A 23,625-nucleotide genomic window follows, 5' to 3' on the forward strand; every position below is an offset into this window, starting at 1 on the left:
CTTTTCTACCAGGACAAGGAATTGCTAAAGACAACTGTTAGAGTTCCACATGAACTAAGAGTTTCACCTTTGTAAAAATCACAAGTAGCCTTAGTAGAAATATATCTGTGTCTTGGACATCAGTAAGGTGCCAGAGCATAACAAAGCCCAACCCATTTAGGCCACCTCTAGATTCACTGGGTGTGTCCAGATGAGTGCACAAGTGGAAACAAAACTTCCCATGCTGCAAATCTGCAGCACAGGAGCAAAATTAGAACTCTGAAGGGAGCTGGGACCCAGATTCCATGCCAGTAAATAGAGGGTAGGGGCTGGGGGAGGGGACCACAGGGAGACCCCTACTAGCCTCATCTCCCACCCACTCAAGTCCCCCAGAATGCTGCCTTGCCCAGCCCCATTCCCCACCTGCCCACCAAGCCCTTCCATCACTGTTCCACCTGGCCCCAGCATCCTGGCAATTTAAAAAAAAAAGCCTTGCACTCACCAGTAGTAGCAGCTACCATCAGGGTCACTGGGGTCTTATGGTGGAGCATAGCACAGGGCAGCAGGGACTGGCCCTGGCCCTGGCCCTGGCCCTGGCCGCCTGGCACCCACACTACTACTGCTTCATCATGTAGGTGCAGCTGGAGTCAGCAGGGTGCTGTGTGGCTCCACACCATCAGGGAGCTGGGGCCACTGCAACTGTGGACATTGAGGGTTGTGATCTTAAATGATCTCATGGCTGGGGGTGGGGGGGGGGAGTGGAGTAGACAGTTCAGCAGGGGCCTCATGCATATCAAGCCCAGTGTGGGGCCCTCCGGCTCAGAAGGTGCCCTCCCGTAAGTATGGCAGACATGTACAAAACTGGGGACCCGCCTATAGATCTGGGCATTGCAGCTTTTGGGCCCCCTGCCTTCCCCCACCAGTGCCCTTGCAGTGGCAAAGATGCTGTCAAAATTTCTCCAGTGGTCCAAGGTGAGCTGTACCTTGCTGGTGGACTGCCACATGTAGTTGCGGTCAAGAAATGCAAGTACCTCAGCACTGGGGACCACCAGGACCAAGAGGTCCACAGGCACCATGGAGCTTGCCAGTTCTTGGGCATCCTGGGGCTTAGTGGGCTCTTTAGGTATCATCTGAACCCCCTGGTCCACTAAGACCCCAGACTCCAGTTGGGATTGGGAGAGCTTGCAGCCCCTTGGGACAGAGGTGGGGGTAAGGGTGGGGATGGGGTTCCTTCACAAGGTGATGGGGTAGGGCTGGAGCCCCAGAGGGTCTCTTCAGGGTCCCCAACAAGATTGGCCTGATGATTAGGGGACCCCACCCTGATTCCCCTGCTGCAGGACCATGGGGCAGGCTGGAAGTGAGGTTTTTCCTGGGAGGGGAGGGAAGAGACCCATCAGGCATTAGGATAGCTTTGGTGTCTGCCTTGGGGTCCTGGGAAAAGGGACCTCCCTCCCCAGGCCTCACTGGGGTGAGCCCCTGGCTCCTCCCATCTCCCCCAGATCATTGGGGTGGGGGGGAGCTCCACTGCTGGATCTTCCTTTGGGTTGGCCTCAGCTTTGGTGCCTGTGGTCTCAGGGGGTAGGCCAGTTGAGTGAGGGGCCTCCTCCATGTGCTCCTGTTCAGGACCATCTACCAGGCCCAAAAATCTCCTCCACAGGGATCACCCATTTGATCTTTCTCAGGGGTTGGGGTGTCAGGCACAGCTGGGAGGCCCAGGAGCTGAGCCCCTCCTTCTCCCCATCGTGGTTTTGGGAGTGGGGGGAGGAGTCCTCCAGGTTAGAGGACTCCAACTGTGCCCGGGCCTTCCTCTTGGTTTTGTGCCCAGAGGGGACCTGCACCCACTCAGCCATGGGGTGGTTCTCAAGTGAACAGTCTCTAGTAAGAGTAGGTGAAGGTTGGTGGGGGAGGGGGGCAGCTACAGTGCCTGCTCTCTCCCCCCTTGGCAACTCTGCCAAGCTTTGTTTGGGGGCAGGGTCCCCTGAGCTAATGGGGGGCTGGATGATGTGGCTGGCATGCCAGGGGGGCTGAAGAGGGAGGGGTACCAGTAGCAGGGGCACCTGTGAATGCCCTCTCCTCCTGGCCCATTGGGCACTCATGATGCAAGAGCCCCGGAAGCATCTCAGGTCACCCAATGATTAGAAAACTCTCACCAGGTCCCCTGAAAAAGAATCAAAGATCAACTGGATTATAACCTGGTGATGGAAAGAGCACATGTGGCAGAGGCTGCAGTCTTGGCACTCCAGCAAGAGGGCCACTACTGGGGAAATAACTTGTCCCCAGAGTTTGGAGCTGGGGGAGCAGGGACCAATTGGGTATATAGGGAGGGATGGAGCCGAGGACCACTCTGGTCCCCAGTTCTTTTAGAGGCTCAAGGGGGGTATACTCACCCTCCAACATGAGCCTCCTCTCCACCACCTTTTGTGCAGTGGCCTCTGAAGCAAGAAAAAACATCCCCTTGCCATGAAAGCAGGAGGTTGCCACAGTCTCGGGGGCCCCCACTACCCAAGCCAGGGCCTGCACCCAGATCTCAAAGTGCAGGTTCTTCTGCTTGGGCAGTTAGTACTTCACCCCATGCCTGCAGGTGAGTGCTGGAAAGGGGGCCCTGCTGCCCAAGCTGGAAGGGCTGACAGTGGACGGTCCAGGCCCCCCAATTTCAAGTCTCCCCACAGCTGCCTGTGCCTAGCTGTGGCTCCCTTCCCAGGGGGCCATATTCGTGGGGCCGGAGCTAGGGACAGGGACAGGCTGAGTGGGTGTGCTGGCTGGTGTAGTGCACCTGGTCCCCTCAGGTGCTGGTGGTCTAGGCTTTGGGGTGCCCTTGCCCTTCCCACTCCCAGCTGTGGAGAAGGCTGAAGAGAAGCCTTCCCACTGCCCTTGGGCCCTGATAATGGGAGAGGGGGCTTGGGAACCCCTCCAGGGGTGTGGGATTGGTCAGGGGTGACCCCCTGGCCCTGTTGGCTCCCTACCAGAGTCCCACCTGCCCCTGCACCAGTGGTTGCAGGCTTCTCCACCCCCAGAGGAGGTTGGTTGGACTCTGCCTCTGGGGTGAAGGCTGCAGGGGCATACATCCCCTTGGGAGCTTGGCTGGGATCCACCCCCACAGTGGGGGGCTGCAGGAAGCTCTGTGGGGGCATCACCCCCCCCCCAAGTTTCCTTCCCTGCCATTGTTTCACATGAGGGCAGGGAAGACAGTAAAGAAAAACAAAATATCCCATGGGGCTGGTGAACCTAGTAGGCACAGGCTGGGATTGTGGGTCAGAAGGGGAATAGGGAGGAAGGGGGCTGAAACTCACTGAGCCACAGCCCCACAGGAAAAAAAGCCAGGAAGACTATGCTTTGAGAATATGTGGGGAGGAGGGAAACACACACACAAGGGCTAGGGAGACTCAAGCTGGCTTACTCAGCCACACAGCAAACACCAGGTCAAGGGGAGTGGACTGTAAGACTTACCACACAAAGGCAAAATATACACAGAGAAGGCTACTGGAGCAGTGAAGGGGCTTTGTTTCTGGACGATCTGGTCAGAAGCCTCTTAAGCCTTCAGCTGGTTGCTTAGCAGCAGAGCAGTAGGCAGGAAGACAAATCAGGATCAGATGCAGTGAGGTAGCTGTGGGGGAGGGTAGGAGCAGTCAGTCAATTAGGAAATAATCCAATGCAGCTGTGGTGTCATGTGGTGCAGCAGGAAATCTTTTCTCTTGAGAGGGGGCAGCAGCAGAAACAACAGCAGCAGTGATGTTGGGAGCCATTTAGTTCAGCCACTCGTGGTGTGCTTCTGGTGAAAGTAGAGGTGGCCTGCCAAGGCAGTTGGGCCAGGCAAAGTTCCTCTAGGGTCTGGCAGTGGTGGTGGGGGAGGGGTCCACAGGCAGCACAGGCTGCCTGGCCACGGCTTGGTGGCAGGCTCGGCAGCAGGCCAGAACAGAGGTGCAGAAGCTGGGGTGTAGTGCAGTGGGCCCCTCCCTAGGCAGGGGACAACACCATGCAGTAGAGGACCCACCCCTGGGGAGACAGCAGCAGCTCAAGGCAGGAAGGGGTGGAGCCAATTTACTCTAAAAGCTCTGAAACCAAGCCAGCAACTAACAGTAGCCAGAGGCAGGAAAGGACCGGGCCAACTTCTCCCCAGAAGCTCCTGAGACCAGGCTTGCAGCAACCAGCCACAGCAGTAGCAGCTCCTGAGAGCGAGTAGCCCTGAGCTATTTGCCAGGCCAGCTTTTTGTACTGATGGGGCCAGGACAGGTGCTGGCCCCAGGCTCGAGTTTCCCCTGGCTGCAGGTCTGGTAGAGCCAGGCAGGGTCATTTTGCCCCAAGTGGTACAACTTATACCACACCAAAGTGCATGTCCAGGCATGTGCACTGAGGCAAGAAGCTCCAGCTGAAATGTGCACCTCTTCTATTTGAGCTGCTGCAAGCGCATGTGCTTGCATGTGTGGACGCACCCATTTGGGGTTATTGCTTTGTCCTTCATTCTTTCTGTTATCTGCACCCAAAGTACTTCTAAGAGGGTTTTGAACTGCATAAACACATACAGTGAGACAGCTATAGTGGACTCGCCTCCATCTGTATCTATGAATTCTAGAAGAGCTCAGGCATCATAACAGAAACTTATTGGTAGCTTCACTAAAAAAACCTCAAACATTCTTCTCAGATATCTGCAGAGTATTCCTCTGTAATGCTATTTACACATTTGCAACATATTTTGTAATTTTCGAGACTACTAGATAGGATGCTGCATTTGGCAAAACCGTTCTGCTAGTCATTCTGCTTCTGAGACTCTGGGATTCCACCTTGGATTGATTTGGTCTGCTGCTTTAGAGTAATCAATAATGGAGTGTGTACTCAAAGTCACTCAAGGAGACTTTGAGAATGGAAAGTTATTTAGCAATATACTAACTGTAGTTCTTGAAGTTGTGTTGTCCTGTATTCTCTCTCCTGTGTAGAAGTCTTGTATATCTGGAGAACTGAGATACAGTTGGCATATGCTGTCCTTTTTCGCCCTGAATATGAAGCATCAGGACACAAATGCACTTACACTACATGGATGTTGTTGTTCAAAAGTCTATAAGTTTGAAAGCACAAGACATGCACCGGTAATGGAATGAACATATTGACAGCACATTTTGAAGAACTCTGGTCACTGTATGGGTAGGCAGCTCCGTGAAGTCATAGGCTATTCCAACATACAGTATTTTTTTAATATAAAATTGAATAGATTCATACAGCATCTTGTTTGAGCATCTTTGGAATATGACTGTAACAGAGAGGGCCTGATCTGGAATGGTAAAAGACATGTGTATTAAATTAGTTTCCTTAAAACCTTACCTTGTTGCTGCACTTATAGTTGACAGTTGTCTGCCAAACCATTACCCAGTATTTCAGTCAGATCTGTAGCCACTGACTCATTTGCTCATACTTTGGGCACAGTAGAATTATTGGTGGAATTCTAACTGAGGATTTGATAAAACTAAAAATGTCACCTTCTGTTAGCAAAGTCAAAGTCTAAGAATTCACAGAAGAAGTTATCAAGCCAGATGGCAGATTCTGCTGAATGTAAAGCAAGCTGTTGTGCCTAAAGGCTAAGCATTTTCACAAGGTTGTTTTCAGTATTACAGGATTCTAGAATCATGCACTGATGAGAGAGTCTAATATAAATTTCATGGATTTGGTCAAAACTAGGTCCTAGTCAGCAAAACCATTGGGCCAACAATGCCATTTACAACTTAACTTACAAGTAGCTTGTATTTTCACAGCAAAGGTAGGCTGTAAGATGAGGAACCTCGCTAAATGTTTACACTTAATCCCTAGCCACAAACGGTTACATTTCACTCATGAGAGTAATTCAGGAGAAAGTATATTTAATGTTGATTGTCAAGATATAACAAAGCAGCTAGATAGGTTTTATCATACCAGGTATTCCAACAAGAGGCCCTTTTCCCAGTAAAAATAAATGTTTTTACATACTTGTGCTCTGTAAAATCAATGCTGTAGTGAAGCTCAGGGTAAAAGAACACCTGCAGTTTCATGTGATCCCATTGCCTGTTAGCAACTTGTTTTGAAACAGGTATTTTACTCATCTGAGAAATAACAATGTTTATGACTCAATGAGAGAACCCAAAGGGTGGAAGAAGAGTTGCCCAAACTGCTTGTTGTGATCTCTTGCTAAGAGAAAAAAGAGACCTACATCTCCACTCCTGGTCCAAGAATTATAGTAGGACTTCCTTACCTCTTAAAATATCTATTTTAGCCTTGATGACAGCAGTAGTTAGGTAGATCTTGAATGAGGTCCACCATGGGTCATTACATGCCATCTCCTCTGACCATTCCAGTTAGGTGCAGTTGGACAGTAGTCAAATAAAAAAGCTCACTGAACCCTTGAAGGAGCTATGCCATGAAGGTGCTGGCTCTCTTGTTTTTTGTGTTGTTTGTTTTTTCTTTTTCCCAGGTAACCTCTATCTAGTTTTGCTTTGCAGGCAATTTAAGTTCAGTGATCTAAATTTATCAGGGCTCTGTCGCTGGTGCCTGGATTTTGGTTGGTGCTGTAGCATGTACAAGTTTGATCCCCAGTACTGCTTTATTTTAAAATGTTGCTGTTTTGAATGCTTCCAATCTCCTTTCTCCACTTGATATGAAGTTGTAGGGCCTGATAGGCTTTTGACAGTCTCACAAAAACTGAAGGACCCTGCTCCTGATGCACTACTACTACACTGTCTGACTTTGTTTTGTGACTTAGCGCAATGATCATTTCTCTGGCTAGTCAATATCTTCTTTTGGTTTATGAGTAGCCCTTTTTTGGGTTTTGGACAGATATGATGCCTCAGGGGGAAGAAGGGAAGACTGAGTAGCAGCTCTCAATGCCAGCAGAACAATTTTAAAGCCTGGCAGCCATCTTTATTGTGTGGTTCTCTACTTAAAAAGTATGTACCAAATGCAAAGCACTGAATGTATCTGTGGGTATCACACTGAGCACTGAAGAAATTTCCTGAGCTGCCCACATGAGCCTAGCAGTAATCCAGTATAATGCCACCAAATAGGGGGGCAGTCAGGAGGGCCAAGGCAGAGTTGGAGATAGGACTAGCTTCCCGGATTAAGGACAATAAGAAGTCCTTCTTCAAATACATAGGGGGTAAAAAGAGGGTCCCGGGTAATGTGGGGCCCCTGCAGGACACGATGGGCAACTTAGTCATCACGCCAGATGACAAAGCTAACATATTTAACGATTTCTTTGCCTCTGTCTTCCTAAGTAGGGACCAGTTCAGCCACCTCCCTGCTGGGCCCCCCTCGGGCCCCGAGAGAGACACGCCTGGGGCAGGGGTTAGCGAGGAGTTAGTTAGGGTACTTCTGGAGAGGCTGGACGTGTTCAAGTCCGCTGGTGCGGACGATCTTCACCCTAGGGTTCTACAGGAACTGGCTGAGGTCATTGCGGGACCCCTGGCACGGCTCTATGAGCACTCGTGGTGCTCTGGCGAGGTGCCGGAGGACTGGAAGAGGGCCAATGTGGTCCCTATCTTCAAAAAGGGAAAAAAAGAGGACCCGGGAAATTACAGGCCAGTTAGTCTGACCTCAATCCCGGGTAAGCTCTTTGAAAAAATTATCCTGGCACACATCCAGGAGGGCCTTGCGGGGGAATGCATGCTCAGGGGCAACCAACATGGGTTCATCAGTGGCAGGTCTTGTCAGACCAACCTGGTGGCCTTTTACGATCAGGTCACCAAATCATTAGACGCAGGGGTTGCTGTGGATGTAGTCTTTTTGGACTTCCGGAAGGCTTTCGACACTGTCTCTCACCCTGTCCTCATCAAAAAGCTGGGAGACTGTGGTGTCGATGCCCACACGGTCAAATGGGTCGCCAACTGGTTGGAGGGCCGCACCCAGAGGGTGGTAGTGGATGGGTTCTTCTCGACCTGGAAGGACGTGGGCAGTGGGGTTCCGCAGGGCTCGGTCCTCGGGCCCGCACTGTTCAACATCTTCATCAGTGACTTGGATGATGGGGTAGAAAGCACCCTGTTCAAGTTTGCTGATGACACTAAGATGTGGGGGGATGTGGGTGCACTAGAAGGGTGCAATAGGCTACAAGCTGACCTTGACAGGTTGCAACGGTGGGCGGATGAGAATAGGATGGGGTTTAACACTGATAAGTGCAAGGTGTTGCACATGGGGAGGAAGAACCGGCACCACACTTACAGGTTGGGGAACTCCCCTCTTGCCAGCACGGAGACGGAAAAGGATCTTGGAGTCGTCATTGACTCCACGATGAACATGGGCCGGCAGTGTGGGGAGGCAGTCAAGAAGGCCAACCGTACCCTGTCATGCATCCACAGATGCATCTCGAGCAGGTCCAGGGAGGTGATCCTCCCCCTCTATGCGACACTGGTCAGGCCGCAGCTGGAGTACTGCGTCCAGTTCTGGGCGCCACACTTCAAGAGGGACGTGGACAATATGGAAAGAGTCCAGAGGAGGGCCACTCGTATGATCAGGGGTCAGCAGGGCAGGCCTTATGAGGAGAGGCTACGGGACCTGAACCTGTTTAGCCTCCACAAGAGAAGGTTAAGGGGGGACCTTGTGGCCTGCTACAAACTGGTCAGGGGGGATCAGCAGGTATTGGGGGAGTCCCTGTTCCCCCGTGCGCTGCCAGGAGTGACCAGGAATAACGGTCACAAACTGGCGGAGGGTAAGTTTAGATTAGATATTAGGAGGTGCTACTTCACAGTCAGGGCGGCTAGGGCCTGGAACCAGCTTCCAGGGGAAGTGCTGCAGGCTCCTAGCCTGGGGATTTTTAAGAGGAAGTTAGATGAGCACCTTGCCGGGGTCATCTGACCCCGGTGCTCTTTCCTGCTAAGGCAGGGGGTCGGACTAGATGATCTACCTAGGTCCCTTCCGACTCTAGCTACTATGAAACTATGAAACTATGAAATATAAGAACCTTAGTGATAGTCTGACTCATTCAAGACTGTCAAGTGCTACAGCATGTAGCCCATATGTTTTTTATTGTTAAGAAAAAAATGCCTTCATCCTTAAGTAGATGCCACTTAAGGTTGGTACCCACAAAAGAATATGTTTTTATTAAAGAGGATTTGTTTTTATTAAACTTATATCCTGCTATATCCAAAAAGGCTCCAAGCAGCAGATGGTTTTCATTAGTTGGAGAAAGGCCCTGGACCAGGATGTTTGCCTGGACTTGTCTTCCCATCTCTGGCCTACCTGTAACATCCAGCACTGCTGCTGCTAGTGCTTGACTGATTCTTTGAGAAGGGAATCAGAAGAGTGGAAGTGGTGCAGTATCAGCAACTAGAGGTCTGAGAAAAGCTGTTGGATCACTGAAAGACAGACAGGTTCAACATGGTGCAGTCACAATAGTCTTTGCTTGCCCATGTAGTGAGGGCACCATGTCATGATACTTGCAGCAGTGATCTCATTTTGATCAGAGCTTTGGGGAAATTATAGCATAGCTGAAGAACACATTAAAATTTGGGTTCGGAATGTATCTCTTTAGTATCTTCAGAGTTAAATTAATGCACATCTCCCCTGCACTCTTCACCCAAGTCAGCAAACACATCACCCCCCTCCCCCATTTTTCCACTTGATTTGAAGATATTAAATTGGCTGTTTGACTCATCAAAAGGTTCCTCTGCTCACTTTTCTTTCCTTTTCAAATATTAACTAAGAAGTCTATTTGTCCAGTGCTATAAAAATTCCTCAAATAGATATGTTGAAAGAGCCAAGGACATCTTAAAAGGCATTGGGCCAAAAGGTGTCCTTACACTGGTGTAAATTTTGATTATATCCACTGATGTGAGCATAACTAATTTTGATGACGCTGATGTAAGTGGGAGTATACAAGTTGAACCAATACATATAAATAATTTAGCTTTTCCATTGCGCAGTTACAGTTCTGTTGCTATCCGCTGCAAAGATGTGTCACCTGCTTCTGGTTCTCCTTGGGGCAGGTAAGAACCCTTTAAATGTTCACATCTTTATATATTATAAGTTTATGTGCCTGTCTCAGAATAGAGGGAGAATTCTTAATATTCACGGCTACTTACCCTGTTTACTCAAATCTAAAACAACTCTGAATTTAAGACAACCCCTCAATAATTAGATTCCACATACAGAAAATGTATACATTTGTTATCATTTTCCATGTATAGAATCTAATTATTGGAGGGCTGTCTTGATTTTTCCCCCCACTGCTGCAGGGAGCTGGGGGGAAGGCAGCGAAAAGGCAGGTGCTATAGGGAGTTTTGATGGAGGGAATTTTTTTGTTGTGCCTTTTTTACAGTTTTGTTCCTTTGGATATGTTTTTGCTTGCTGCCTGATTCTGTCTGCTCCCATGTCACCTTTGCCTCCTGTCTACCCAACCAAAGCCTTTTCTTCCACCAAGTCTCTGCTTCCTGCTTCCATCCTCTCAACCTTAGCCTGCCAGCATAGAACAAGGGTATGTCCCCATTCTAGCCTGGGGCATTGAGCACAGCCCCAGCTCAGCCCTGTAGCAGCTGGTACCAGGAGCCCCATCAGTTGTGGCACTCTTGGTTCTAGCTGTGATTGAGGCACAGTTGCAGGGTCTCTCAGTCCTAGCTGCAGGTGGCCCCCATGGCTGGAAGCCCCCTCAGCAAAGACGGGACTGGGTGCCCAGTCCTGGCTGCGCCTCACATTTTTCTTAATTGTGAGTGTTGTGTGATTTGTGGGATTCTCAGTCCTGGCTGTGTGAGGCACAGCTGGGACCAAGAGCCCTGTGTGGGCTGGGGGTTTCACACCTCCTGAACCGTGGGGATCATGGCAGCCATGATCCCTAGGTCTTGGGGGTTTCATGCTGGGCACAGTACGCCCCTGTGACTGGAAGCCCTATCTGCTGGCAGGGCTCCCAGCCACAGTGGAGACCCTGCTACATGTGCAATTTAAAGCTCAATAGCAACAAGCTATAAAGTTGGTACACATTTTTTAGATCTAACTTTATAGCTCATTGGAGGTTTTAGCTAATTTGCACACAGCTGGTTAAGGTAATTGTGCAATTTACCAGTTGTGTGATACCTATAATGTGTCAAGGGGACCAAAAGTCCTTCTTTTTGTACAGTCAATTTTGGTCAGTCTTTGGCTGTGTAACTTTTTTCCACATGAAATGTAACTCTGGATTAGGGCAGGGTATGAATGGAATGCAATAACCTATTTCAGACTAACTCCATATGTGGTTGCTCTTATTTTAGAGTAAAAATGTTTTTTTTCTGGTTTATATTAACCTAGTCCTAGTTTTTACACATGCTCTGAGGTGGAAGGGGATTCTAATTACAGTGCCCCCAGCATCTCCTGTATTCAGTATCCCGTACTTCAAAATGGCAGCGGGAGTGCTTTAATTAAAACTCATTCAATGAGCTTTAGTTAAAGTACCTCTTTAGTTAAAGTGCCCCTTCCACCATTTTCAAGTGTGGGGCCCCTGAATACATGAGAAGCTGAGGCTGCTGGAGCATGCTGATTAGCACACTCCAGCAGACTTGATTAATCATGTCAGCTCTGACACACTATAATTGCAGCATGTTGGAGCAGGCATCCTGCATGTCTACAGGTACCCAAACTAGATTAAATTAATGTAGAAAACCTCTCGTTATTTATTAAGAGCATGGGCACATGAGCTATACCTTAATAACTTCAAAGTAAAGAAGCCAAATTAGATTTGACATAATAGATTCAATTACTTCCTGGATTTCCATCACAGTTTCAACTTGTTTTGGGAATGTTTTAATCTGAATCAGGAAAGGAAGCTGGAGTTTATTTGAAAAATCTAGACGTTTTCTCATGGCTTTGACCAGTAACATGGCTTCTTCCACATCAGTGTTAACTTATTGTTGTACCCTAAAATGAATCTTGCATTCTTTCTATTTGATCTGTTTCAGTCAGTATTATTGCAGCTGATCCCACTCCAAGAGCCTTGTGGCAGTTAAGGTCAATGATCAAATGTACCATTCCTAACAGTGATCCACTATGGAGATTTAATCACTATGGATGTTATTGTGGCTTAGGAGGATCTGGAACACCTGTGGATGAACTGGACAAGTGAGTAGATCATAGAATCAATGAGTCAGAAGGGACCTAGACAGATCATCTAGTCCAACCCCCTGCCATGGGCAGGAAGGAGCACTGGGGGTGGCAGGAGTCATAAGACCCCAGCCAGGTGCCTATCCAGTCTCCTCTTGAAGGTTTCCAGGGAAGGTGAGAGCACCACTTCTCTGGGAAGCCTATTCCAGGCTCTGGCCACCCTTACAGTGAAGTAGTTCTTCCTAATATCCAGCCTAAACCTATCCTCCCTCAGCTTGTGGCCATTGTTCCTGGTGACTCCAAGGGGGGCCCTGGTGAACAGACTTTCCCCGAGTACCTGCTGGTGGCCCCTCATTAAAGTTGTAGGCAACCACAAGATCCCCACCTCAGTCTCCTCTTGCGGAGACTGAAGAGATTCAGGTCCCTCAGCCTCTCCTCATAGGGCTGGCCATGGAGGCCCTCAACCATACGAGTGGCCCTCCTCTGGACCCTCCAGGTTCTCCACGTCCTTCTTGAAGTGTGGCGCCCAGAACTGGACACAGTACTCCAGCTGCGGCCTGACCAGTGCCGCACAGAGGAGGAGCAAGACCTGTCTGGACCTGTTAGTGATGCCCCTCTTGGTGTATGACAGGGTGTGGTTGGCTCTGCCTATTGCTTCGTCGCATTGACAACTCATATTCATTCTGGAGTCAGTCCTGACTCCAAGATCCCTCTCTGCCTCTGCGCTGCCGAGAGGGTCAGCCCCTAACCTATAACAATAATTCTGGTTCCCTCTCCCCAGGTGCAGCACCCTGCACTTGTCCTTGTTGAACCGCATCCTGTTCAGATCCACCCATTTCTCTAACCTATCCAGGTCTGCCTGGATGCGGTCCCTGCCTGCCGGTGTATTCCCTTTATCCCACAGCTTGGTGTCATCAGCAAACTTTGCCCCTGGAGCCAGTTTGCCACCCATGTGACTGTGCATTCGTCAGTGCCGCAGTCCCTCAGCTTGCCCACCAGAATTGGGTGGGACACTGTGTTGAAGGCCTTCTGGAAGTCCAAGAAGATGACATCGACTTCCTCCTTCCCATCTAAGCTTTTTGTTACCTGGTCATAGAAAGAGACCAGGTTAGTCAGGCAGCATCGGCCTTGCATGAGCCCATGTTGGTTACCCCTCAACATCACTTCCCCTGCAGGGCTCTCACAAATGTGGCCCTTGATAATTTTTTCAAAGACCTTCCCCAGGATAGAAGTGAGGCTGACTGGCCTGTAGTTGCCAGGCTCTTCCCTCCTCCCCTTCTTGAAAATAGGGACCACAATGGCCCTTTTCCAGTCCTCAGGGACTTGGCCTGAGCACCAGGAGTCCTAGAATGGCCGTGCCAATGGCTCCATGATGACACCAGCCAATTCCCTCAGCACCTGCAGATGACGGTCATCCAGGCCCGCCAACTTGGACACATCTAAGCCCTCCAGGTAATCCTTAACTAGGTCTGAACTAACAGTCGGGGGACTCGCATCCTTCCTGGGCCTCTCCACGCTATCACCTGAGAGCACCCCATTGGCAGCAGACAGGAACACGGAGGCCAATAACTTGTTGAAGAGTTCTGCCTTCTCTTGCGCGTCTGTCACCAACTGTCCTGCCCTGCCCAGCCTTGTAGGGGTCCAGTGTTACCCCGAGATGACTCCTTGCTACCTATATACTTGAAAAAGGACTTTTTGTTATCCTTAATCCCAGAAGCTAATCTAAGATCCAGTGCTGCTTTAGCCTTCTTCACCAAATCCCTACAAGCTCAGGTCAGGGAGGCGTACTCCTCCTTTATCCCCGCCTCCTGCTTCCACCACCAGTATGCTTTTTTCTTTGCCTTCAGGCCAGCCTGGATATCCGCACTCAGCCATGCAGGTTTCTTGGACCCTTTTCCCACCTTCCTGTGCAGAGGAATTGCGTCCTGCTGCGCCCCAAGGATAGCCTCCTTGAGGTTTCCTGGACCCCCATACTAGCTACACCCTGAGCTCTGAGTGCCTCCCTGAGCATGTCAAAGTTGGCTTTCCTAAAGTGAAGCATTTGCTCTGTGCTAGTTACCCTCCCCACCTTTCTCTGAATAGCAAACTGGATCATTTCATGATCACTGTCCCCTAGCCTCCCTTGTACTAGCACCTCCCCCACCAGGTCGTCCCCAGAGGCTAACACCAGATCCAGTATGGCGTTTTCCCTAGTGGGGACGTGTACCTCCTGCACAAGGTGTAGGTCCTGTACACACGTCAGGAACCTTTGTGAGTGGCTAGACTTGGCTGACTGCTCCTCTCAGTTGATGTCAGGGTAATTCATATCACCCCTGACCACAACATCCTTTGCATGCACGGCCTCCCCCAGCTGCCTGGAGAATTCCAGATCCAGCTCTTCCTCCTGATGTGGTGGCCTATAGAAAACCCCTACCACCAGATCCCTCTCCCCCCACCCTCCTTGAAGTTTGACCCACAGAGTCTCAGTTAAGCTTTCCTCTGGTCCCATTTGGAAGGTAGAACTGGTATACTGTTCCCTAACATAGAGCGCAACCCCCCCACCTTTTTTCCCCTTCCTATCTCTTCTAAATATTCTAGATATTATGAAGATGAGCCCATGAAGAATATGGAAGAGAGATTCACAAAATCCAGCTCAGGGAACCAAATCCAGAGACCAGTCCAAGTAATTAGAGCACAGTAGGGGCACAGGAGAATTGCAACATGCTTTCGTGATCATTACTTCTATTTTTTAAATAAATGTGTTTGGACTGGATTTTCAACCCTCTTCATCTGCTGTTTGTAATAACAGTGATTTTAGAATGAAAATTGGAGAATAGTTATTAGGGATATGTGTAATATTAGATTCAGATTCAGTCCGAAATCGGGGACAGTGATTCAGTTCATTGATTTGGATCACTGTCCCCGATTCGATTCAGCCCAGTCTAAATCTGAAGATTCAATGCTGATTTGGGGAATCAGCAATTTGGACATAGACACAGCTTTAAATGTTTTTTCTACATACCCCAAGGTACCAGGCATGGCTTGTGAATACTGCGATGCTGGGGCAGATGGAGCATCCCACAGGAACGTGAGGGGGGGCGGGGGCCCATATGCTTGGTGGTGAACCCAGAATTGGACTGGAAATACTTCTGGTCCACTTCTGGGTCCACCAGGAAGCACTTAGGGCCCCCTCCCTGCCCTGCACCCCCTTGGCTCAGTGATCAGCCCTGGGCCACTTCCAGGTCCACCAGGCTCAGCAACTGGTGCCTCCTGGGTCTGGGGGAGCACTCAGAGCCCCCCCATGCCCCCTTGGCTCAGTGATTGGCCATGGGGGGACCCCAGATGCTCCCCCCAGACCCAGGAGGTACCAGTCGCTGAGCTGGGGAGGGGTACGGGGGGGGCAGCATACTCCCCGGTGGTCCTGGAAGTGGACTGGAAGTACTTCTGGTCAGAAGAGTGATATTTTCCGCACAGAATCATAGAAAATATGTTTCAAATGAATGCACTACATTTACTGAGAGAGGCTAGAGGTATTTTTCAACAAACCAAATACTTTGAAGTGGGCTGAAAGTTTTACTTTTTAGCAATCTTGAGCTATAAGTCTGGATCTGATGTGGTTTTGGGCAGAAATTCTCACCACTTTCAACTGGGTCTTGGCTTGCTTTTTTTTATTAATTCAAACTGTAAGTGCAGGTGGTCAGAGAAACTTGCACACAATGAAACTTAAAAAAAAAATCTTGGGTGAAAAAGAACCCCAAACTGATGCATTATTCCCAAGTATAATTTATATAGATCAGATTTTTTTTCTCATTTGAAGGTCCAACTAGAAACCTACTGTACCATGAAGTCAGTACTCATGTTCAGGACATGTCATAGTGTTTAAAAATTCATTAGAATATTAAAGAAATGTGATAGGTGCTCCTATGAAGCAGCTGGATTTATTCAAACAGCAACAATATGTAAAGGTGAAATTCCTTTTCAAAACTATCAGATAATCTGTGTATTGGCCTGACAGGATTGTTTCTCTTCCACATGAGCTACTCCAATAAGCCAGGGAACTCATGTTTTTTAGTCTATACTGAAAAAGACTACTGGAAAAAAATAAAAGGGGACAGAGCCAAGGTTGATAAGAATAATGATTAAAAACCCTTCAAAAAGACTGGGCACATTGCCCTTAACTGTTCCTGCCGAATCTGAATTTTTTGGGACCAAACCAATATTGCTTAGAGCTTTTCATTTTTAGAAATAAATAGTTCAATGCCTTTCTATTTGAGTTGGTTCCTCTGGCAATAAAGGGAGCAACTTGTGACAATTTTCACTCAGTCTGGCCACAGAAAGCAGCCTAGAGCCATGACCAAACACAAGTGCATAACCAGACATTCTAAAGAATGGCTGATCAGTAGGGGTGTGCGAAGTGGGCAGCATTTGATTCAGATTTGCCTGATCTGGGGGACAGTGATTCAATTCACTGATTCGGATCACTGTCCTGATTCGATTCAACTGAATGTGAATCTGAAGATTTGATTCTGATTCAAAGAAACAACAATTCAGCCACAGACACAGCTTTATGTTTTTTCGATGTACCTTGAGGTACCAGGCACAGCTTGTGGACATTTATGGTGGGGTGGATGAAGCATCCCACGGGAGTGCAGGGGGTCTCCCTGCTCAGCAGTTGCCCATGGGGGGACCCTGGGTGCCTTCCTAGTCTCAGGAGGCATCAGTCACCAAGCTGGGTTTGGGGGGGGTCCTCTATTGAGCATTCAGGGAATCCCCTGCGCTCCCATGGTACGCTTCATCTGCCCTGCTGTCTGAGCATTCATGAGCTGCACTTGGTACCTCAAGGTACATAGAGAAAACGTGTCTCTATGGCCAAATCGTCAAATATCTCTGAACTTTCTGATTCAATTTGGAGAGATTAATGTGTCTCCTGATTCAATTTGGATTTGGAAATTTGGCCATTGAATTGAGCTGAATCTCCTCTGAATTGAATCAGTGATGAAAGCTTCACACAGCCCTGCCGATTGGGCAAAAATCTGAACCCTTATTGCATGAGGGGTCAGATGAAGGCATTTCAAAACAAAGTGATTTCTGTAACTTCTTTCTGCACTGCCTGCCTTCCTCATGCTGTTTTCAGAATTGGAGGGGGGAAAGGGAGCAGAGGAAGTTTGAACCGGGGGGTTTTCAGCCCCACTGGAGGGTAGGGCAGATGTATCGCAGCTAGATTCCCCTTGCCCCTGGAATCAACAGTGAACTTCTCTTTGGTCAGGGGGATGATCAATGTCACTCAGAATGCTTCCTTCAAAGCACTCTATTACAGTCAGGAGCTGCACTTCCATCTGCACCATAAGGGACCCTCTCCTTGAATTCTTTTGTTTTAAAAACTGAAAATGTTTCTTTCAGTCAACTATGAGGAATTTTTAGCACTTGGTGGAAGGGAGGTTAGACACAGGTGTCTTTTTAAAAAAATCTGTTATCTTACCAGGAAAGTAAGGTGGGGGGGAGGAAGGAGGGGAAGAGGGAGGGCAGGGGTGTGACCACCACACAGTCTATATTAGAATCTCTGTACTTGGTAGGTGCTAATTCCAAGCTCTCTGAACTGGTTGTGCTCTCAGTGACAGCTTTAGTACCAAATGCTGAAATCCGACTGCTCAGCATCTCTCTCAGCCAAGAGTAGGTTTTCTGGGAAAGTGAATTTCAGTTCCAAGCAAATTTGAGTTTAGAAATACTCTACCCATGCACAAAACAGGACAACCTTCCCCAAACTCTTTTCGTGGAAATAAAATTCCACAAGTTTTCTTTCAGATGTGTGGAAATATCATGTTCCTAAAATGAAATAAATAGCTTTCCTCCCTAAGGACCCTGGGAACGTAAGTCTGGCCTATTTTACTGAGGCTAGTGGACAGCAATGAGTGACAAATATCAGTAACAGTTCACAGCTCCAGGATCCACCACCTCATGGTAGCTGGCCTAGTAAAGGCTAAAGTGATCAGGGGACCTAGCAGCTCTGAGGGTACTGGCTCCTAACCTCCAAAATGACCAGATTAGTAGGATGTTAAGCAATAGGCAGGATTTTGATGGAATTTTTCCATTTAAATTCCAAGAAAATTCTTTGCTATTTCTGATCAGTTCTGGTAAAAGGATTTGCGCAAAATACCAATAAAATATGGGATGATATCTAATCCCAAACATTCTTCAGAGAGCACTTAACCAGTAATAACAAAGCCCAACGATAACCTCAGAGTCTTGTTTTCAGGAGTTGCCTTCTCTTTAAAATACACTAGAAAGGAATTTTTTTGTGAGAAATTTTGTTTTTGTGGGGGTAGAGGGGGAGATTGCAATTCAATGATTAGTATATCAACCATTTTTCTCCAGGTGCTGTCAAACCCACGATCATTGCTATTCTCAGGCTGAGACTGTTCCAAACTGCCATTCTCTGTTCCACAACCCATATACTCAAATCTATTCATACTCCTGCTCTGGACCAAATATCACTTGTAACAGTAAGTTCCTGGCTTTTGATCCTTTTTTTCCAAGATGGAATGATAAACATATCCAAAATAAAATTCATTTCAAGGGTCAGTACTTCCCTTCAAACACCTATATGTTATTATATTTGCATACATTTGATGCTACCTCATGGTGTTGTATACTAGACAAATACAGAAAATGATACATTCCCAACCTGCCTACAGAGCTTATAACTTGGTGGAGATGCATATAATATCACCACAGCAATTAGGACCATACAATATTTATTTAGTCACTTATTTGAATCGTGAAGTCCTGAATTAAAATGCCCCTTTCATGCCTATGCATCCTTTTGCCCAGGAACACTAACCCCAATCCTTCCTTTAAGGAAAAATCTCCCAGAGCAATAATTTCATTCTCTTTTTGAGATTTCTTTTGACAATTTGTCATCAGTAATATTTAGTCTATTTCCTTTTGTTAGTGATGCTCCCAGTTGTATAAAAGGTTTTGAATGATTCCGTTTTGATTGAATAAATACTGTACATTTTGTAAACATTATTTTAACATTTAAAATTATACTGAATTAGGATGAAAATATGATGGTGGCCATAACGGTACGATACTCCAGGCATGCTGGAGCATAATTGGTAATTCCATATGGGTTTGATAAGACAGCAAAGTGAAGGTTATGGTTTGATTATAGTAGTTAAACTAATACAATTTTCCTAGTGATGGGGCTGATAGCCCAAATACATCAGGTGCACATTCTGATTTTATGCATACCATCATCAGTTCCTGATTTTTGAGTAAGATGCTCTTCCTTTGTAGAACTAAATTATTTAGTATTTTTGTGCACTGTTGAACTGGTACCATGTTTCACAACTGTACCAACTGATTGATTCCTTGTCAATCAAAAAACATAATCTTCTGTGAGGAGTGGCATCTTTTTGGAGGGAAGAATATGCCTTCTTGAAGTAATTCCTGTCAATCAGTAGAGAGATGGGCGAACTATTAATGTAACCCGGGCAGTACTCCAAGAGGTACCCCCTCTCTAATTGAAGGGATCAAAGCAGGTGCACAAGCGCTGTGGGAGGTATAGGGACTCTCCTCCCCCTATAGAGCAGAGCCAGGCCACCAATGGGGACTTAACCATATAACTTTTAATGAGGGAACAATACTGGGAACATAACAGGCATAAATCAGAGGGTATAGTGGACACTACAATGCCCCAAAGGGGCAGGATTCAACGAAGGTTAGACACTTACAATCACTGACAAAAGACAGGATTAACAAAATGTAAAACACAAACAGCAAAGCAAACAATACTGGTTGGTGAAATATAAAAAGGTACAAAATACAAAATGTCACATGACAAGGAAATATAGGGCCTAGTACCTGGAGGGGGAGAAAACACAATGGCCCCTTTTCACTGCAAGATTTGTTTCTTGTTGGCTTAATTACCCCAGCTGGGACTTGAACTCAGATTTCCCACCTGGTAGGCAGGGGCACTGCTACACAGTCCCCACTGGTGGCGCTGCTCCAGCGTCCTAAGGGTCTTGACCTCCCTGGAGCCCTGGCTGCATGCCGTGCTGCTGAGGATCTAACTGCTGCCTGCAGGTCCTGCTCTTTCAGGCTCTTCTGGGGCAACTGCTCCCACCCTGCTGGCTCAGCTCTTGCCAGCTCTTTGAAGCTCCTACCTTGTGGTCCCTCACTGATCTCTCCTGAGTCAGCCACGCTGTCCCTTTTATCCCCCTCCAGGTGACCCAGGGGCCAATCAGGGGACATGGAGGGTGAGTCTCTGGGGCCTGATTGGTGAGGAAAGGGAATCCCAAGTCCTCCAATAATCTTTTACCCCTTCAAAACCCCTGGGCCAAATCATTACCAGATTGGTGAGGAAAGGGAATCCCAAGTCCTCGAATCATCTTTTGCCCTTTCAAAACCCCTGGGCTAGGTCACTGCCAGCTAGCCCATTACATCAATATGAATGATTTGGACTACCTCCTGTAGAAAAGGCTTGTTTTCTATCCCCCTCCTACCAAGGTAAAGAATCTACCAAAAAAGTAACAAGGCATGTGGCAATGAAGTTTTTATATTAATAGGAAAAAATCATGAGCTATGACAAGTTCAGATTGAATCATACATTTTAGCACCAACACCCAGATCCTCGAAGGTATGTAAGTGCCTAACACCCATTGATTTCAATGGAGTTAGGCACTTATACATTTGAAGGCTTGGGCCTGAGTTACTGCACTTCCTTGGTTACACAGGCTGCCTAATTGTGCTGAGTCTAGGTCTTCCTGCATGCTCTTCTTACTGCCTCTCTTCTTCCAGAACTTAAGTGGTTTATGACTAGAAAGTTTTAGAGTATGTCTTCATTCTTTACTTTGCTATCTTACTTCTGGGAGCTTGAGTGAGGTGGGGAAAGGGGGGAGAAGACAGATTTGTCAGTAACAACTGTGCATCTGAGAAATTCATGGAAAGAAGGATAACCATAGAATGTAATTAATAGGCAAGACAACAGCACGGGGGAGGCAATAAATGTGACTTCTTCTTCAGAGGTACATCAGCATAGATTAAATCTTGAGGCTTTCAGAAAGCAGAAACCTCTCCTTTTGTCACAGGATAGCAAAAGGCAACACAACAGATTTTGCCATTTCTACTCACATTTTTCTATCCTGCTTCCTTATTTGAGAGGCAGAATCAGACCCCTAATTAAACAGATCCTACGGTCAGGGGGGAAATTTATGACTCATGGAAGTAACTGGTAAATAACTGAATTCCCTCTCTCTCTCTTTCTCTCTCTCCCCCACTTTTATCAATCATTACCTATTTTAATCCTTTTCAAGCTGACAATGACCCTTGTGAGATGCATGTCTGTGAGTGTGACAGAGCAGCAGCAATATGTTTTTCAAAAGCACAGTATGATAAAGCGCACAAGGACCTGGATAAGAAGAAATACTGTCAAGGTGGTGACAGCAGTGCTTTCTAATGGAACTTAATTTACACAGAAGAGTTGAAATTCATATTGGGTGTTACATTTAAGGGTTTTTTTGCGGGGGGAATCCTTTAAAATCTAAATATTTGCAATTGTACCTTTCAAAATATATTGAGAGCAAATCTTGCATGGTTAACTTTTCCTTCTCTGTAACAGAGCTGCCCACATTGTGCTCATATGTTCAGGACTTAACCTGAGGGCTGAGTCTCAATAGTTTTGGTGAGCAGCCCCCATTTCCATTTCAGGACTACTTGTCTGAATAATATCCTGGGATTTAGCCTTTGGTCTCTTAAAAAAAAGAAAAAGAAAATCTACGTCGTATTGTTCCTTGTTAAATTTCTCCTATTGTTTTCAGTGGGGCTTTCCTGAGCATATCTTGTGGTGCACTTTCTGGAAATTACTTTGATTTTTGAAAATATTAGAATAAAAAAAAATCATGTAAAACATCACCATTTGTTTTTGTGCATTTCTTTTGCAATAGTTAATAAAATGACAAAAGCATGTATTTCATTTCCTAAATCTCCTTTTATAGCAAACAGAGATTTCTATTGACAGTGAAACACAAAGTCCTATTCCAAAAAATCGTTTTAAATTGGGAACAGATAGTATAGAAAAAATTTAACAGATATGCATAGAATTTGTAAAGGTTGTGAAACACATTTCAAATAAAGCCTTTATGGTCCAGTAAATTAAAATAGACTCACTGGGTGCATCCAGATGAACCCTCACATGCCTCTCACAGTGTCTCAAAGGAGTCTGAGATGCCACAAGATGCAAGCCAGCTGGAGGGTATCAGAGCAGTCCACTTTTCCACTGTCCATTGCTGTCACCTCTACGTGCTCATGTGCCACGATCCATCATGCCACTCTTGCCTCCCACTCAGACACCAAGTGGCGGGACCTGGAGCCATCACCACAGATGTGTATGTGGCAAGCTTCACAGACACCCCAGTCTCCTGCCCCTTCTGTGGGCAGAGGGGAGACCCTGGTGCACATGACCTTTGAATGGGCCAGGCTGCAGCCCCTCCATCTCCACCTCCAGAACCTCCTCCTGAGGTTCTGATTGAATTTCACCCTCCATCTTTATGTTTTTGGTCACCTCATCCATGGCTCCACCAAGTCCTGGGACCTTCTGGTCAACCTCTTCCTGGCCCTGGGGGACTGTGGGTGTGGGGAGGCTATTCAGGAGGGGTGCAGGGTGCAGTCCCTCCACAGCACATGGACTGCCCCCCCCACCGGGCCCACAGCCCCCCCACAGGGTATTGGTCCCCTCATAATCCACCCACATCCCCAAGCCACCCCCACAAACCCCTCATCCAGATACCCAGCCACAAACCCCAAAGACCCGCACAAGCCCCATACCTCCAAACTTCACCCCCACAAACCCTACACCCATCCACAAACTCCCCTAATCCCCCACCCCTCCAAATTTCTTTACACTTGTAAATATGTCAATAAACCTTTGCCCAACTGATCTCTCTGATAAGAAACCTAAATTCTCTCATTAATATACTCAAAATGCTGTTCTTCCACTACTAAAATGAAACACCACTATATACAGTGGTGGGGTGGGGCAGGCTGAGGGCCATGCAGGGGGGCAGGCAGGGGACCCACCCCTCCCGGCACCCACAGTCCCCCAAACCCCCACAACTTCCTTACTCCAGTCCCCACCACCTTCAATCCGTTACTTACCTGGGATCGAGCCCACTCCCATCAGGTTGCAGCCTGCAGCTCTCCAGGCTGCCCTGCTTGTGGAGGCAGCATGCTTCAGCACCAAGGCAAGGGACAGCCATAGAGATGCTCTGGTCAGCTACCAGTGTCTCATTAGAGGACCCCAGACTCCCTTTCCCCTCAAGGCACAGTCCTGGACCTGCTTTTTTTCAGGGTTTCTTGGGGGTGGGGGGCGTTGTTTGTTTTTGGTTTTTTTTGATACCTGCTACAAATATGCAGTCTGCGCAATGTTTTTTGTTCCCAGCATGTCTCTTGTCATATCACAAACTGCTTTGAGATTCAACAAGAGGCATGGGAAGGCTCATCTGGATGCGCCCTAAGAGTTAAATACCTCAGAAATTCTGCACAAATATACCTTTCAATGTCTCTTAATTGCTTCCACCACAGTTCAGAGTGAAAATAGTGTTAAAAGCTTAATTGCTCAAGCACAATTTTATGCATGCTCACCTCTTAAGCTTT

The 23,625-nt window shown here is 47.4% G+C and overlaps 1 protein-coding gene across 2 annotated transcripts in view; it reads left to right on the forward strand.

Annotated features, from left to right (window-relative positions):
* Positions 1-22,606, forward strand: part of LOC149857283 (phospholipase A2, minor isoenzyme-like) — a 34,203-nt gene extending 11,597 nt beyond the window's left edge. The window contains exons 1-5 of one of the 2 annotated variants that reach the window (XM_090062385.1): positions 3,433-3,710; position 3,805; positions 11,853-12,012; positions 18,346-18,473; positions 21,288-22,606. In XM_090062385.1, the coding sequence (XP_089918511.1) occupies positions 3,645-3,710; position 3,805; positions 11,853-12,012; positions 18,346-18,473; positions 21,288-21,430 (498 nt within the window). In that variant the 5' untranslated portion in view covers positions 3,433-3,644 and the 3' untranslated portion in view covers positions 21,431-22,606. Of the gene's footprint in view, positions 1-3,432; positions 3,711-3,804; positions 3,806-9,851; positions 9,915-11,852; positions 12,013-18,345; positions 18,474-21,287 lie in introns of those variants that run through there. The other variant, XM_090062384.1, reaches the window with a different exon arrangement.
* The last annotated feature ends 1,019 nt before the right edge of the window (positions 22,607-23,625 follow it).

The sequence above is a fragment of the Crocodylus siamensis genome, chromosome 9 (genome assembly GCF_052110815.1).
Source record: "Crocodylus siamensis isolate JL-2025a chromosome 9, ASM5211081v1, whole genome shotgun sequence".
Taxonomy (NCBI): Eukaryota; Metazoa; Chordata; order Crocodylia; family Crocodylidae; genus Crocodylus; species Crocodylus siamensis.